This window comes from Rutidosis leptorrhynchoides, chromosome 7 (genome assembly GCF_046630445.1).
Source record: "Rutidosis leptorrhynchoides isolate AG116_Rl617_1_P2 chromosome 7, CSIRO_AGI_Rlap_v1, whole genome shotgun sequence".
NCBI classification, from domain to species: domain Eukaryota; kingdom Viridiplantae; phylum Streptophyta; class Magnoliopsida; order Asterales; family Asteraceae; genus Rutidosis; species Rutidosis leptorrhynchoides.
In genome coordinates this window covers 182,151,871-182,167,668 of record NC_092339.1, presented here as the reverse complement: position 1 = coordinate 182,167,668, position 15,798 = coordinate 182,151,871, and the positions used below count along the sequence as shown (strand labels likewise).

General features: G+C 34.2%; 1 protein-coding gene across 1 annotated transcript; it reads left to right on the top strand.

The window, feature by feature from the left end:
• The first annotated feature begins 3,052 nt into the window (after window positions 1–3,052).
• Window positions 3,053–13,216, top strand: LOC139858857 (probable flavin-containing monooxygenase 1). The gene is made up of 5 exons (XM_071847692.1): window positions 3,053–3,484; window positions 4,942–5,179; window positions 10,224–10,399; window positions 12,207–12,565; window positions 12,785–13,216. Exons 1-5 carry the CDS (start codon window positions 3,053–3,055, stop codon window positions 13,119–13,121), a joined length of 1,542 nt encoding a protein of 513 aa, XP_071703793.1. The 3' UTR covers window positions 13,122–13,216.
• The last annotated feature ends 2,582 nt before the right edge of the window (window positions 13,217–15,798 follow it).

Below are 15,798 nucleotides of genomic sequence, written 5' to 3'. Positions count from 1 at the left end.
TGATTAATGTAAATCAAATTAATCTAACGGTGGTATTTTAATCAGACATAAGACATAACAGAAAATCCAAAGATTCTGTCAAATTAAAGTTTCTGTGTTTAAGCGATAAAGCCGGCGGCTTGGTCAACGAAGCCGGCGGCTTCGTTGAATGTTGTTGTTTAACTTCGCCGAATACTTTTTTAATTGATCTGAGTATAAACTATAATCGATTAGTGAAGTTACCAGATTAAATCTGGTGGCTTCGTCTTATGAAGCCGGCGACTTCATAGTCCGAATCTGGGTTTCTGTTTATTTACATACAGTTTGAATGTTAGGCAACTGATCACAAAGTGTTACATGATTCAAGCATATGTAAGGCTATTAGCCCATAACTAAAGTAAAAACAAATAAAAGACAAGATTTAAGATAAAAGATCATACCGACATAAAGGAGATTGAATGGCAAACTTTAATTGAATAAATTTTAATGTTGAGATAAGTAAAAAACCTAACTAATTCGTGTTTCAACTCTGAATGCAGAGTAAAACTGTTCTGAGATATGAAATTCTAACCCTAAGGCCTCTATTTATAGATTTCAAAACCGTCAACCCAAGTCGGCGGCTTCAGGGAGGCTTCTAGGACAAAGCGCTTAACCGTCATAATTAAGTCGGCGGCTTTGGCGTTTAGCCGGCGACTTCTAGGATCCTGTAATATTTTTGATTTTGTTCCCATTTTTACTTGAACTTGGCAGGCAAGTAGAGAAACCGCGTCCAAAAGGTCGGCGGCTTCAGTGTGAAGCCGTCGGCTTTACTCTATTTTTTCTTTGGCTCCAAGTTTATCACATTTTACGAGCAAATCTGGAACATTCTGGATATCTACAGGGTAGCCGGCGGCTTTATAGCCCACAGGCCGGCGGCTTCATCTCATTTTCTTCGTTTTTTACTGTTTTCGTTCCTGTTTTGCACATAACTTAAACAAAATATTAAAAATACCTATTTTCCCCTTTTTACCCATTTTTGTGTGTTTTAACATTAACATAACTTTAAAATACCAAGATAACTCTTCAAAATGTTATCAAAATACTGTATAATTTAGGAGTTATCAATTGACCACGTGTAAGGTTAAAAGAATATGCGGCATTTGCAAAAAAAATTAAAAAAAATTAAAAAAAATTAAAAACAAAATTAAAAATTAAAAACAAAATTCAAAAAGATGAATTTTGGAGGTAATCATCAAAAAGTAACTGGCAATTCAGAGACACAGACGGCTACAACAGGTTTATGTTCCCGAGGAAAAAGGCACTTATTATTTTTTATAGTTTAATGACTTTATTTTTTTCAAAAATAAAGACATTAAACTGGGGGGACTTAATGGTGTATCCTAGGGAACACACGCGTAAAAGCATCGTTTTTACACGAAAGAAAGACTCGAAGTATTTGTTAACAAGTGTCCAACGTCCAGCCAGGCTGCCCAACGTCATGCGTAAGCCCTGTAGGCAGCTTCTATGCTTAAGCCCTTGAATAGGCGCGTGAGCGACACACAACCACGTCAGCCCAAGCCAAAGTCGGTTGGGGATATTTCGCATAATCAAATTAATCATCATCTGACACGTGTTTCCAAAAAATCCGGAGGATCTGCACCTATAAATAGACCCCCTGGGACACCACTGTTCAGTTAAGTCACTTGTGGCAGAGAACACACTTTCTCTCTCACACAGTACTTTCTCACTCTAGAACTTCACTGCTTAGCAACAACACGCTAGACGGACCAACTCATAGTTTGTCCCAGAAGACTGATAAGGTCACCCCACAGAGATCTTGTCCGTATTCCGGGTCTGCAGGGATCTTATCCTGAGAGAAAACATCAGTCGACAACACATCTTATCACGCTTGGCAGTTCTAGTATTGTACTGGTACCTTTTAGCCGCTAGACGGAAAATAGTACCAATAATACACTTACTTTTATAAAGACAAGCTAAGAACTCTATCACTAACAATACACTTACTTCAAAAGACATCAAGGATCGTCTCTATGCAATCATCGCAACATCTCTTTGGTTCATTTGGTGTTGCCGTAATAGTTTTTTCATCTTCTCCTATGAAGCGATTAGATATTTTTTTATTCTATTCGTATGTTTTCTTTTCATAGTTAGTGCCTAGAGGTAGAAAATGTATTGGTTAAACAATTGGCTTATTAAGTCATTGTAATTTTCTCTTCAGAGGGAGCTGCTATCGGTATTGGAAACGTTCTTAGTTCCTAGATTCATTCTGTGGCTCGGAATCCATCATTGGCTAAACAGTTATTTAGTTATGCCATTTTGAGCTCTGCTCTAACCGAAGCTATTGCATAGTTTGGCCCACTAGCAACTTACTAAAGAGTTGTGCTTTTTAAGATATATTGGTTGCTAAAAAAAACTCATCGTCAAACTATAATTATTACTACCTCCGTCCCACCACAAGTGTCCACTTATCTTTTGCACACAGTTTTAGAAAATCTCACTAACTTCATTCTCCACCAATCAGAAATCTTCTATCTCCAGAATAACATCTTCTCATTGGTTGAAATACAAAGTGGGCACTTGAAATGGGACATCCCAAAATGAAAATGTGAACACTTGTGGTGGGACGGAGAGAGTAACTATTAATTATCAAGTACTACGTATTATTTAAAAAAAAATCTTGTAACTATTTAATGAATCGCATCGCTCCAAAAATCAATATTTTAGACGTTCACGTTTTTATTGTTTTTATTGTTTAAGTTACAAAAATGCAATAGACAGATATTTATTTACTATATAAGACTTATCTTCAATTCCATGATAACTTGGAGTTTACAAAATTCAATAATATCACATGAATAACTCACATAATTTAAATATGTTTTACATTAATCCTCGTTTTAATTGTTATAGTAGCTTATGTCAAATTAGCTGAAAAATAAATTAAAACAATTATTGTTCCAAAAAAAGAAAAAATAATAAAACTATTTAATATTAGTAATTAAATGCATTTGGTGGGTGAAATGGTTGTATAATAAGACATCGGTTGCAACTCCAGAAACCAATAACCGAAAACATGCAAAAGAAACAAATAGCCATCGTTGGAGCCGGAATCAGCGGTCTCCTTGCATGTAAATATTGTCTCTCAAAAGGTTTTAATCCGATTGTATTCGACTCTGAATCTGAAATTGGTGGTGTTTGGATAAAAACGATCGAAACCACTAGGCTCCAACTACCCAAACCTTTTTTTCAATTTTCTGATTTTCCATGGCCTGAGAGTGTCATAGATGAGTTCCCAACACAACAACAAACTCTAGACTACATTCGATCTTATGCTACACACTTCGATCTTATACCTCGCATCAAATTACAATCTCGAGTGACGGGAATCAGCTATGATGGCCCGGTTTTAGATACGTCCACGCTTTGGAATGGCACTGGTGAACCATTTCCGGCCCACGGCAAGTGGAGTGTCACTTTCGAGAACACTAAAACCGGCACCACCCAAGTATGTATACTTGCTATAAACTACTTCTTTCCTCTTTCGTCTAGTGTTTATATTTAACTTTCAAAGTTTTTTCTTCGTCAACTCTGACCATAAATATTTTTAGAGGAATATTCATTTGAATCCATAAATTAAGTTGAGATCCAAGGGACCAATGAGAGCGCGACATGTGTCGCGAAAATCACATGTGATTGAAAAAAAATTCAAAAATTTTTTTTCAAAAAAAAAAAATTTAAAATTTTTTTTTCAAAATTTTTTTCAAATTTTTTTTTTTTTTTTTACAATCACATGTGATTTACCTGCACAATCACATGTGATTGAATTGTACAATCACATGTGATTGGATTTGCCATGCATAATCACATGTGATTGGGTTTACAATCACATGTGATTGACATGCATAATCACATATGATTTTAAAAAAAAAATTGAAAAAAAAAATCTGAAAATTTTTTTTCGAAAAAAAAGAATTTTAAAAAAAAAATTCGAAATTTTTTTTCAATCACATGTGATTTTTGCGCCACATGTCGTGTTTTCATTGGTCCCTTTGTTTTCAAGCAAATTTATGGATGCAAGTGATTACAACTCTTTATTTGTATTATATATTATTTGCTTTGATGAAACTTACATAAATAAAATCGTATTATAAAATCTAATTTATTCATATAAATTTTTTCAAATATTATATAATAAATATAAAGATATTTACTGTTAAAGTTAATATAAAAAAAATTTAAAAGTCAAATGTGAACTCAATATAATATGACAGAGGTAGTATGTGTTAAATGGTAAATGGTAAATGGTAATACGTTTTTTTAAAGTGAAAATTGTCTATATTGTCGAGTTAACCATTAAATTGCGAAATTGTCACCGAAAAAGAAGGTTTTGACATAATCATCATTTCAATATTTGTAATTTTTCATTAAATATCCATCATGCAAACACGTGTATTGTTTGTGGGCCTCTATAACACTTTTTAAGTGTTATTTTCACCATTTAATTTGGTGAAAAATGGTAGTATGTATTAAATATTTGTACAATAATCTATAAATTGAGTGGTGAAAATATCACCATCATTACCAAAAACCGGATGAAATTTATGTTTCAAACATTTTATTTCACTATTTGTATTTTTAAAAGAAAAGAAGGTAAGTAAAATGAAATTTTGTTTAAGTTTTTTCCAAAAGAAAGTAAAGAAAGTAGATTTAATGATTTATTACACTATATCTTTGTTCTCCATCCACTATTTAATTTGCTTCCAAATTGAAAATTTTCCATTTTATATTATCACTATTTCCTTATCTGTTTATGCTATCTCTTTACGAATCTCGGGAACGGACTGTATGAATTCATCACCAACTTACTTTTTCACGAAGAAATAAAAATTATTCATAAAAAATAGAGTTACATAAACAATGGAACGGAATTTTTGATTTTTTCATAATTAAAAATGCTTCTAGATTTACACGATGGACTTTGTGATTTTATGTTTGGGAAAATTCAAAGACATTCCAAACATGCCGAAATTTCCTGCCGGAAAAGGCCCTGATGTTTTCAAAGGCCAGGCAATACACGCCATGGAATATGCAGCCATGGATAACCACCAAGCGGTAGAGTTTGTGAAAGGGAAGAAAGTTATCGTCGTGGGGTTTGGGAAATCAGGAGTTGATATTGCAAGAGAATGTATGTCCATCAACGGTTAGTTACTTGATTTTGTGTTCACATATATGTATAATTACATTCATGGCAACAAAGGTTTAGCTGCGATGATTCTGGACTGCAAATAAAATAGGTAGTCGCCCCAGGATTAGTCGGCTCGCAAAACTAGTCAGATACCAATGTTCCCTGGTCTCAAATTAATAGTCACCGGATAAAAAACACGCAGTTTTAGTAAATCTCACTAACCCTATTATCCACCAATGACATATCTTCTCTCTTCACTATAATCTCTTTTAATTGATTGAAATACAAAGTGGACAATTGATTTTGGACATTCCAAAATAGAAATAAAGCCTATTATATTGAGACGAATGGAGATAAAATAACAGTTTTTTTTTTTTTTTTTGAAAAGCAAGCAAAAAACTTTTATTCATATATCGGAGAGTTACAAAGCACTATAACTATACAATTTAATGAGTCCGAATATGAAAACTATACACATTCATGAACGAGGAGGCCATAGACACCCCAGGACTTGAGACATCAAGCTGGGAAGAGGCAACCAGACAGTACCGCACTTGCGATGACAAAGTCGGTTGACGCTCCCCATTTAACCAAGTGAAAATGGACAACCAAGTCAAGAATGATCTAACGACTAGGACTATGTAAAGGACATGTTACAATTAACCAATGCCAGATCTTTGATGATTCGAGGAGATATATGAGACGGGATTGATTAGCCATTGATGCCACATAACCGTTGATTTTTTGTGTCTTTTGGATATCCATGCGAATGATTGTGTTTGGATTTCAGATAAAATTGTGGCGGTGCACCATTCTTTTTTGCCGAAAACCTTAAGATTCCTGTATTTCCAGATGATGTAAGTGGATGCCCATTTAACGGCTAGCCAAATGTTGGAACCATTTTGTTGCGTAGTGAGGGACTGATCACTTAAGATTATGTCACGGAGATTGGTGAAGGTGTCTACGGGGAGGTTCCACCATTGTAGGATTGAATTCCAGATAGATGTTGAAAGCGTGCATTGAAATAGTATGTGTTCAATAGACTCTGTGTGTAGGTTGCATAGTGGGCAAAGAATTGAGTCGAGATCAACACCTCTTTTGTCGAGTTCTACGCGCGTCGGGAGAATCCCGTATAGAACTCTCCAAATGAAGATGTTAATTTTTTGGGGTAAGAGTTTATTTCTAGGTGTCTTAAAGGTAGAAGATGGTGTATCAAGTTTTAGGTTGTCGAGGATGGTGGCTAATGCTTTTGTTGTAAATATGCCGGATTGGTCAAGATTCCATTTCCAGGTATCAGGCTTATCTGAGAGACTGATTGTTTCTATAAGGTGATTTAGTTCTGTTAATTCGGTGAGGCATCTACCGTTGGGTGTACGGGACCAATTCCATGAAGTAGTTGTTGTTGAGTTGATTATCTTGAGTCTTTCCGCAACCGTGACGTTTTTGTTTGATTCAAGCATGAATAATCTTCGAAATTGATTACAAAATTTTTCTGTGCCGCACCAGTTGTCATGCCAAAATTTGGTGTTTGAGCCATTTCCGATATTTTTGGAAATTGAATTTGTGAAGTTTGCTCCGTAGCTGTCCGCAGTTTTCCCTGCTTTGATGATTTCATTCCAAATTGTGCGACCTGCAACATTTCTTGAGAAAACGTTAGTAGAAACCCCCCCCCCCTCCCCGTAAATGCTCGATATAATTTTAACCCAAAGTGCATTTTTTTCATTAAAGAATCTCCACCACCATTTGCAGAGTAGAGATATGTTTTTGCAAATTAAGGACCCGATGTTTAACCCGCCTTTTTCATAAGGTAAGAGGATGTGTTCCCATTTAATCCAGTTAATTTTGTTATCCGCTTCCGCTCCACCCCAAAAAAATTTCCTTCGTTTTGTTTCGAGTGTGTTAATTATTTTAATGGGTGCATGAAATAGGGAAAAGTAGTATAAAGGGATGCTAGTGAGGACCGATTTGATTAAGGTTAAGCGACCACCAAAAGATATGGATTTCGCTTTCCAGTCGGAGAAACGTTTATCGAATTTTTCAATGATTGGTTGCCAAGTGGAGGCTTTTGTGGAAGGAGTGCCGATGGGTAACCCGAGGTATGTGAAAGGGGTTGAGCCGGCCGAGCATCCGATATAAGTAGCCATTTCCTCAACATCCTTTTTCGGGACCCCAATTCCGTAAAGATTGCTTTTTTTAAGATTTACCTTAAGTCCGGAGATATTTTCGAAACATTTTAATAATTTAGAGGTATTCTTTGCATTGCGTTTGCTCCATTCGCCAAAGAAGATAGTGTCATCCGCATATTGGAGGTGTGATACCACAATCTTGTCGTGTCCAACGCAGATGCCACGGAATTGGTCGTTTGCAATTGCACGCTTAGTGAGGATGTTAAGGCCTTCAGCGGCAATGATAAATAGAAAGGGGGAAATGGGATCTCCTTGACGGATACCCCTGCCGGGAGAAAATTCCCTGGTTGGGGATCCATTAATGAGAATGGAGATGGAAGACGAGGAGAGGCAAGCACGAATAAAGCTGATCCATTTAGGTCCGAAGCCCATGAATTTCATAGTGTCGAAAAGGAAGTCCCATTCTATGCAATCGAAGGCTTTTTCAAAATCAACTTTGAAAATGAGGCCTTTTTGTTTCTTCCTTTTGAGTTCATCTATTATTTCATTTGCGATTAGGACACTATCTAAGATGTTTCGACCTTTCAGGAAAGCGGTTTGTTCAATTCCGATTAATTTGTGGATAACTTTTGAGATGCGGTTTGCAAGAATTTTGGTGAGGATTTTATAGTAGCTACCGATTAGACATATTGGGCGATATTCGTTGAAACCAATTGGGTTGGCTTTCTTAGGAATTAGTGTGAAATAACAGTTTTTTATTGAATAATTTTTTAAACTACTCAAAATCAAACGTTTTGTTAATATACTAGTGATTACTGATATAATACTAGTGATTTTTCTTTCATTTGCAAGTGTAATTATAAATATCATAAACAATACTCCGAATAACAAAGAAGAAGATAGAACAACATCTTTTAATTTTATATATATATATATATATATATATATATATATATATATATATATATATATATATATATATATATATATATATATATATATATATATATATATATATATATATATATATATATATATATATTACCAAATGGGATTAAAATATGTATTATTAAATTGAATTATGTTTTTAGCAAGATAGTAGTGGCGAACTAAGATCAGTTTATTTAATCGTATATATTACAAACACACAACCTCACTGAAAAGGGCATCTGGTATTATTATCCCAACGGCCCCGTTTTTATTTTTATATCTAAAGGCCACATTAGGATGCTGTGGGCTTTTTAAAACTATAATTTAAAAATTATAGGATCCCTTTACATCCAAACAACATTTACAATGTATAAGCCTATAAGTTCAAAGTACTATGAAACCAATTGATAGTAGTAAGTAAAGTGAGTTCTCCATAGACTTATATGGATACATTTGTTTCTTCACATGTCCGATGTGAGACTTTGGTCTGCACAACAAACCTCTCATCAAACCTAAGTCGCTCTTAGGCTTCCCCTTGAAATATAGCTGAGTCCACTCATCGATGTGTATGACCGAGGGGTGTGGTACGTCGCTGCGTGCCCTCAGGGGTGCGCCCACTACGTCGTCCACCACATTCGGGCTATAGCTTGGCTCTAAAATCTCTTGTTAGGAATGATTAGATGAGCCCTAACATAACCTGATAACACTCGGTTATTAAACCCGCTGACAATAAACGAATTAAAGTAAATAAACACGAAGAACGAAAACAATAACAAAAAACACGAGAATATAATGTGGTTATATGCAATCAATGAGATTACCTTAATCCACGGTCAACCAAAGAGATTTCTTTATTAAAATTCGTAGATACAATATATGGGGTTATTTATTATGTAAAACGAGTTAAAATCACAACACAACAAGGAGTCCTAGTCAAAATTCAAATCTGGCTGCCCAACTACAATTTTGCGATCGCGAGTTTTTAAGCTACCATAGTCTCGCGATAGCGAGATAGTGATCAAAGGTTCTAGCTTTTCTGCTCTTCCCTCACGACCGCGAGATAATCTTCCTAGTCGCGAGATTTGATTCAGTTGCACCATTTTTGACTTGTTTAACTCGATTTCACACTCCCAATAAAAAAGACCGATGTGATATATAGCGAGAATGGTGACGTTGTAATGTCAATGTTCAGCTTAATGTTTTGTAGAACTTTGGAAGTGATTTAATAAATGAACGGTTCAGTGTCCAAGTTCAGTGTTCAGTAGTTAAAATGGTCCCACACATACATATTTGGGACAATAAGAAAATAAGTTTATGAAAAAAATAAAATCAAATCAATAATCAATGTCAGCGTGCCTCGTCGAAAATGAAACACCAAGAACACCAACCTTGGAACGTCCGTGGGGAGTGGTGGAACGTTGGAATCCCAATGTTTCCAAACCAGATTGCCAACGCTGACTTCATTCCTAGTGCTGTTAATAATGATTCCTTTCTTGGGAAGGATAACATCTGGTGTCATTAGAAAAAATTCCAAAGACTTATATATCATATCAAAAGAAATAAGAAGTTTAAATGTATGGTGTTAGATTGGCATACTTGGATCAACAATCCGAACTTTTATTTTAATGTAATGTAATTCTTGTTAGTGCGTTTTCGGTTTTCCTTTCTCGCAAACCTTTGTCGTGTATCTTGTATTGGGCATTATCTTTGCTCGCTGTAAAACTTTGGTTGTGTTTGTGTTTATAAAAATTTTTGCTTGCTTTTCGAAAAGAAAATGAGTGATTATAAACTTATAATACCATGATAAACCATGATATATAATTAAGATACCATGATAAATTGCAAACTTAGTTGGCCATAAATTCTACATTGGACTAACAGTTTGAGACTCTTAAAAATTGACACGCCTCCTTGCTGGCGCTTGCCAGCATAAATTCTACATTGCATATTACATCTTTATTATCCATCTCATTTAACTCCTGATTAACTTTCAGCAGCTTCAGGCACAGAACATCCCTGCACCATACTTTTCACACGTAACCACTGGCCACTACTGGCGTGGAACGCATGGGGAATCCCGATTATGCTATTATACTTCAATCGTGTCTCACAACTTATGTTTCATAAGCCCGGCGAAGGTTTTCTGCTAAGTCTAGTAGCCACATTACTTTCACCTCTAGTAAGTCCATACTTATCTTTTTCATATACATCTAATTCATTCACTAGGCTTGGCAAATCTAGTATGTAACTCAAGTAAGGGTAATAAGGTGGATTGGACTATGTTTCTAGCCCAACCAGGTTAAGCTCTATGGTTCGTATATACGTCTATATCATTCGATATTCAATTAGACAAGAAAAATCAATCGTAAATGATGGATTAGTATAAGATAATAGAACCCGTAGGTTATTATGTGTTATTCATCAACTATATATAGATACAACGAAACCCTAAATAAACCTAATTAACCATAATGTACTGAGCCCGTCTACAATTGGGTCGGACTAATCCTAATATACATATTCTAATACTCCCTTTAAGCGGGAAGAAATTACAGACGCTAAAACTGAAATGTAAATACATATACATAATTACAAGATACAATGATATAAACATTATGAATATATAGTAAAACTAAAATATATTCGTAGTCTTCATGTTGAAACTTGTAGTTTTGACTTCTTGGCCGAATAGACAATTTTTTTTTCTTTTAATAAATGAAAAGAGGGAGAAACATTATTAAAAGAAGATCGAACAAGGAAAGTTAAGAAGTAAGAAATACAGGTGATATGGATCCGAGGTTTTTTTTTAAAAAAGGAAATTGAAAAGTTGAATAATTAAAATAAAAAAATTGAAAAAGATACGATGAAGTAAAAAGAATATGGAGTAAGAGTTGAAATATGGAAAGAACATAAAGTTAGGAATTAAGAGATATATATATATATATATATATATATATATATATATATATATATATATATATATATATATATATATATATATATATATATATATTTTAAAGGAAAGAAAGCGGGAAAATCATATCACAAATATAAATAAAAGGCAAAAAAAATAAAAAAAAATTTCCAGGATATTTAATTGATAGAAAAGATTTTGGAAAATAAGGAGATATGGTCGTACAATGATAATATAGAATATAAATAGAAAAGATTTGGATGGAAATAGAAGATTTGTAAATACTCCGTAAAAGACAATAGGGATGAAAACGTAAATTTAAGAAAGAAAATAAAGATACGAAGTAAAATAATAGGAAATCACAGCAAGGTGGTATTGTGAGATGGAAAAACAAAATTTGAAAACACGTGTATGTATGCAGCGAAGAAATTATATCGAATAGATGGTCGGTCAATAACCGATCGGAGAAGAGAAAATATAAGGAATAGGAAGAAAAGAATAGATAAAACAAAATTAGGAAAATAGTAAATTCGCAACGGGAGCGCGAAAAGAAAGAAGCAAGAAAAGCGGCGGCATACCGGTATTCGGTGGCAGCGGCAGACCAATTTTTGGTGGCGGCGGCAAACCGAATTTTGGTGGCGGCGGCAAAGAAAGAAAAGATAGGACTGTAAGGCCTGATACCATATAAGATAAAAGAACCCGTAGGTTATTATGTGTTATTCATCAACTATATATAGATACCAACGAAACTCAAAATAAACCTAATTAACCATAATGGACTGAGCTTGTCTATACAATTGGGTCGGAATCCTAATATACATATTCTAATAATTAGTTAGTAACCACAAGGGTACTTTGATGGTGGCGTTAGAATCTCCGGTGAATACCCGAGTTTAATCTTCATAGACTACAATTTTGGGGCATTGCCTTTAAAATTTTGAGTAATAATATATTGGGCTAAGAAACTCAATTTGCCAATGTCTTATGTTCTTATTATTACCTATATTTATTTTGTTAATTTATGTGACTCTCAAAACCTCATCTAATTTGCTCGTGTGACGAAATCAAAAAGCGTTGGGGCGTCTCAAAACTTGTCGAAAGCGAGATGAAAAAGAAGTTTCCGCTGTCCAAATTTGACATGGTCCCACAACAGAGCTTTTCAAAGGACCTCCGCTCAAGCTTAGCTTTTTATATTCCGGATCCACATGACTTCTTTGATGCCTTAAAGAAAGGAAACATCAAGCTGAAGAAGTCTCCAAGTTATAGCTTTTACGACAAAGGGATTTTGTGTGATCACGACAATACACAAATTGAAGCCGACGTGGTTATTTTTGCTACCGGATTCAGAGGTGAAGAAAAGCTCAAAGATATTTTTCAATCAAAAATGTTTGCTCAACTTATCGGGGGTTCACCACGACTCCCACTTTACAGGTTAGCTATGATTATTTTTATTAACCTAGACAAGATTAAGAATGAACTAGACATTGATTCATTTTCACCATCAAAATTGATAGATCCTCCATAATTATTAGGTACTTGACAAATAGATAATGCAAAACTGTCATGGATTTATCAATTTCGATGGTGAAAAAAGTATAATCGTCCATTTATTAAGATAATGAAAAAATGAAAATTAATTATTGTTAACAGGGAATGCATTCATCCACAATTTCCGCAACTAGCAATAATTGGATTTTCTGACTGTTTATCGAACCTTTTCATCTCGGAGATGAGGTCTAGGTGGTTAACTACACTTCTTGAAGGTGCGTTCAAGTTACCGAGTATAAAAGATATGCAAAAAGATGTCGCGAAATGGGACAAATATATGAAGGAATCATGTGGAGAATATGAACATCGATCATCCATTACTACTTTAGAAATATGGTACAACGATCAACTATGCAAAGACATGGGGATGAAGCGAATGAGAAAAAAAGGACTTTGGGCTAATTTATTTGAACCTTATGGACCAATGGATTACGCCTAAAAGTGAGTCCAAAACACTCATCTAATGGGTCCAACCCATGATTACTTTTATTATCGTCTAATTTCAAATTAAATAACTAAAGTATTAAATATGAATTTACCAATATGATTATGATTACTTTATTTATTTTAAATCCAAATTTCAACTCATATATATTCTAAATTACACCAATGAAGTTAACATTATTATCTCGTTACTGTTAGATTATTATAATGTAAAATATAGATTTAGATTTAGAATCTAAAATTCACATTAGAAATTTATTATCAAAATATAATTATAACTAGTTAAAGACCCGAAAAAAATTGCGAGTTAACGTCATAAAGCGATATAAAGAAGACGTTCAAACATGATAACACAAATGTAAGTTTTATTGTTGTCAAATCAAATAATATATTTAAAATCAAATGTAGTACTAAGCATCGATTTGTCTATAATAAACGGTTTGATATATAATTTTCAATTCGATAATGCAACTCTGGTGATGTAGTTGTCATTTGTTCGATCGAGTATCTCACATGTTATTTAATGCAAGTAACAAGTAAATGGGCTGGCCCTGGGAAAAAAAGTAAGAAATAAGAGGTTTCCATGGGATTCTAACCCAGGTACTTCCACTCACAAACAAACACTCCAAACCACTGCACCACTGTTATACTTGTTATTTAGCTGTGATATTTTATATTTAACGATTAAAATATTTTGGGTTACTATTGAGAAATAGTAACCCATTTTTGCTCTATTGTAATATTATTAATTAATCTGCGGAGGTAGTTGTGAATCCTGAATAAAGTCATTGCTTGTTGTTTTGACGTGATGTAAAGATCTTTTAAAGCCTTTCCACGTGGATGATCATCCTAAAAAATACAGAGTAATAAATTATGAAATAAATGTTATTTTGTACGTTTTTAATAATATTATAAGTTTCATTTATATAAATGGTTCAACATGGTCTATAAATGTGCACATAACACTTAGCTTTCCAACCAAATTTGACATATGATTTCCGCAATTCGCAATAGCACGTTAGTCAGCTTTGTTAGCAAAATCAGCACCAGTGTTCATGCATATATTTTTTGAGGGAAACATATCTACAAACAATAATATGAGAGGGGTTTTTTTAGGCGCCATGGTCGTTAACCTTCGATCTGGTTACCGTGATAACCCGTACCCGAGATGATGATCTCGGGAGGGTGGTCAACGAATTGCCCACCGGTCAATAGTCAGAATCTATCGACGGCAAAAGGGAAAGAACCCTACGAGATATTAGGTAAAAACCCTTGTATTGATGGAGATTGTAACTGCCGTGGAGAGGCATTTTGCAGAAGACTTGTATGTGAAACAAGTGTTGTGAACTTTATTTAGGTTTTGGCCCATATTTTGTAATGAGCCGTCAAAATCGCTATTGACGCAGTACGCTAACTAACAATCCCATAGCGAGGTTATGCCCTCTATATGAAACATTTTAAATAAAGTTAAGTTTGCATTCCTTGATAAAAGAGTTTTCCAAACATGAGCAATCATTCAGAATAGTCAATTCCCAAAAGTACTAAGTTGCTAAAATGGAAACTTTCACAAGTAGTAAGTTGACTAGAAAGTCAATGTTGTTCAAAAACCAAAACAAAGTATGTAACATGTGAATGCAAAATAGTTGAAAACATGGCATTTAAGACTCCACGCAGCACCTTGAGCAAATAGCAACTAACAGCAAAAGCACTTTAAATACCTGAGAATAAACACACTTAAAAATTCAACACGAATATTGGTGAGTTATATGTTTAATATCGCAAATAATATTAAAGACAGACCATAAGATTTCCATGCTAGAAAACATATTTAATAAGTTCATCAAAAGTTTATTAAAAGTTTCTACAAATATTGAGCACCCAATAAGTAAACTTAAAGTAAATAAAAAGTACTCATGTAATAAAATACACCGCTTCGCGTATACCACCCTTAAATAATATACACCCATTAAATACTATCGCGGATAGCCCGGACAGAGATTTAAAACCCTATGGATCCATATATATGTATTCACGCCCACCAGTTGAAAAACCGGTAGTTACTAGTTACCAAAACTAAGGGAATCCTGAATCAAACTCAATGTAGAATATATTTAAGCACTTGTGTCTATTACGTAAAAGAAAAGTGTATGTACTGTCATCCCAAAATTTGTAAAGTAAAACGGGACTACAACTTACGTTGGTTGCTCAGCAAAAAGATTCTACAACAACGAGTGTTCAAGTACTCACGATAAACAAAAGTAAACACCTAAATATACATAAGTGAGTCAAATAATGTCTAAATAATAGGTCGGGTCATAGTGTATCACAATCCAAATGCTCGAGACCGACATGTAAAAGTCAACAAAAGTCAAATCAAAAAGTTAAAGTCAAAAGTCAAAGTCAAAGGTCAAAGTCAAAAGGTCAAAGTCAAGGGTCAACTCAGATTAACAACATAATATAAGGTTCAACATTTTCAATATGGTAGTAACATTTAGTAACATTGTAGTGTTTAGTGAAACGATAGTGTCACTACTTGGTTTCATCCAACTAGCACGTGACACTACTAAGCACTACACAACATGCATACATTTAATCCAAGTCAACACATATAGGTCAAGGTGAAACATTACACACTTGTAATATAACAAAATTTAACCGCTTTATAGTATCAT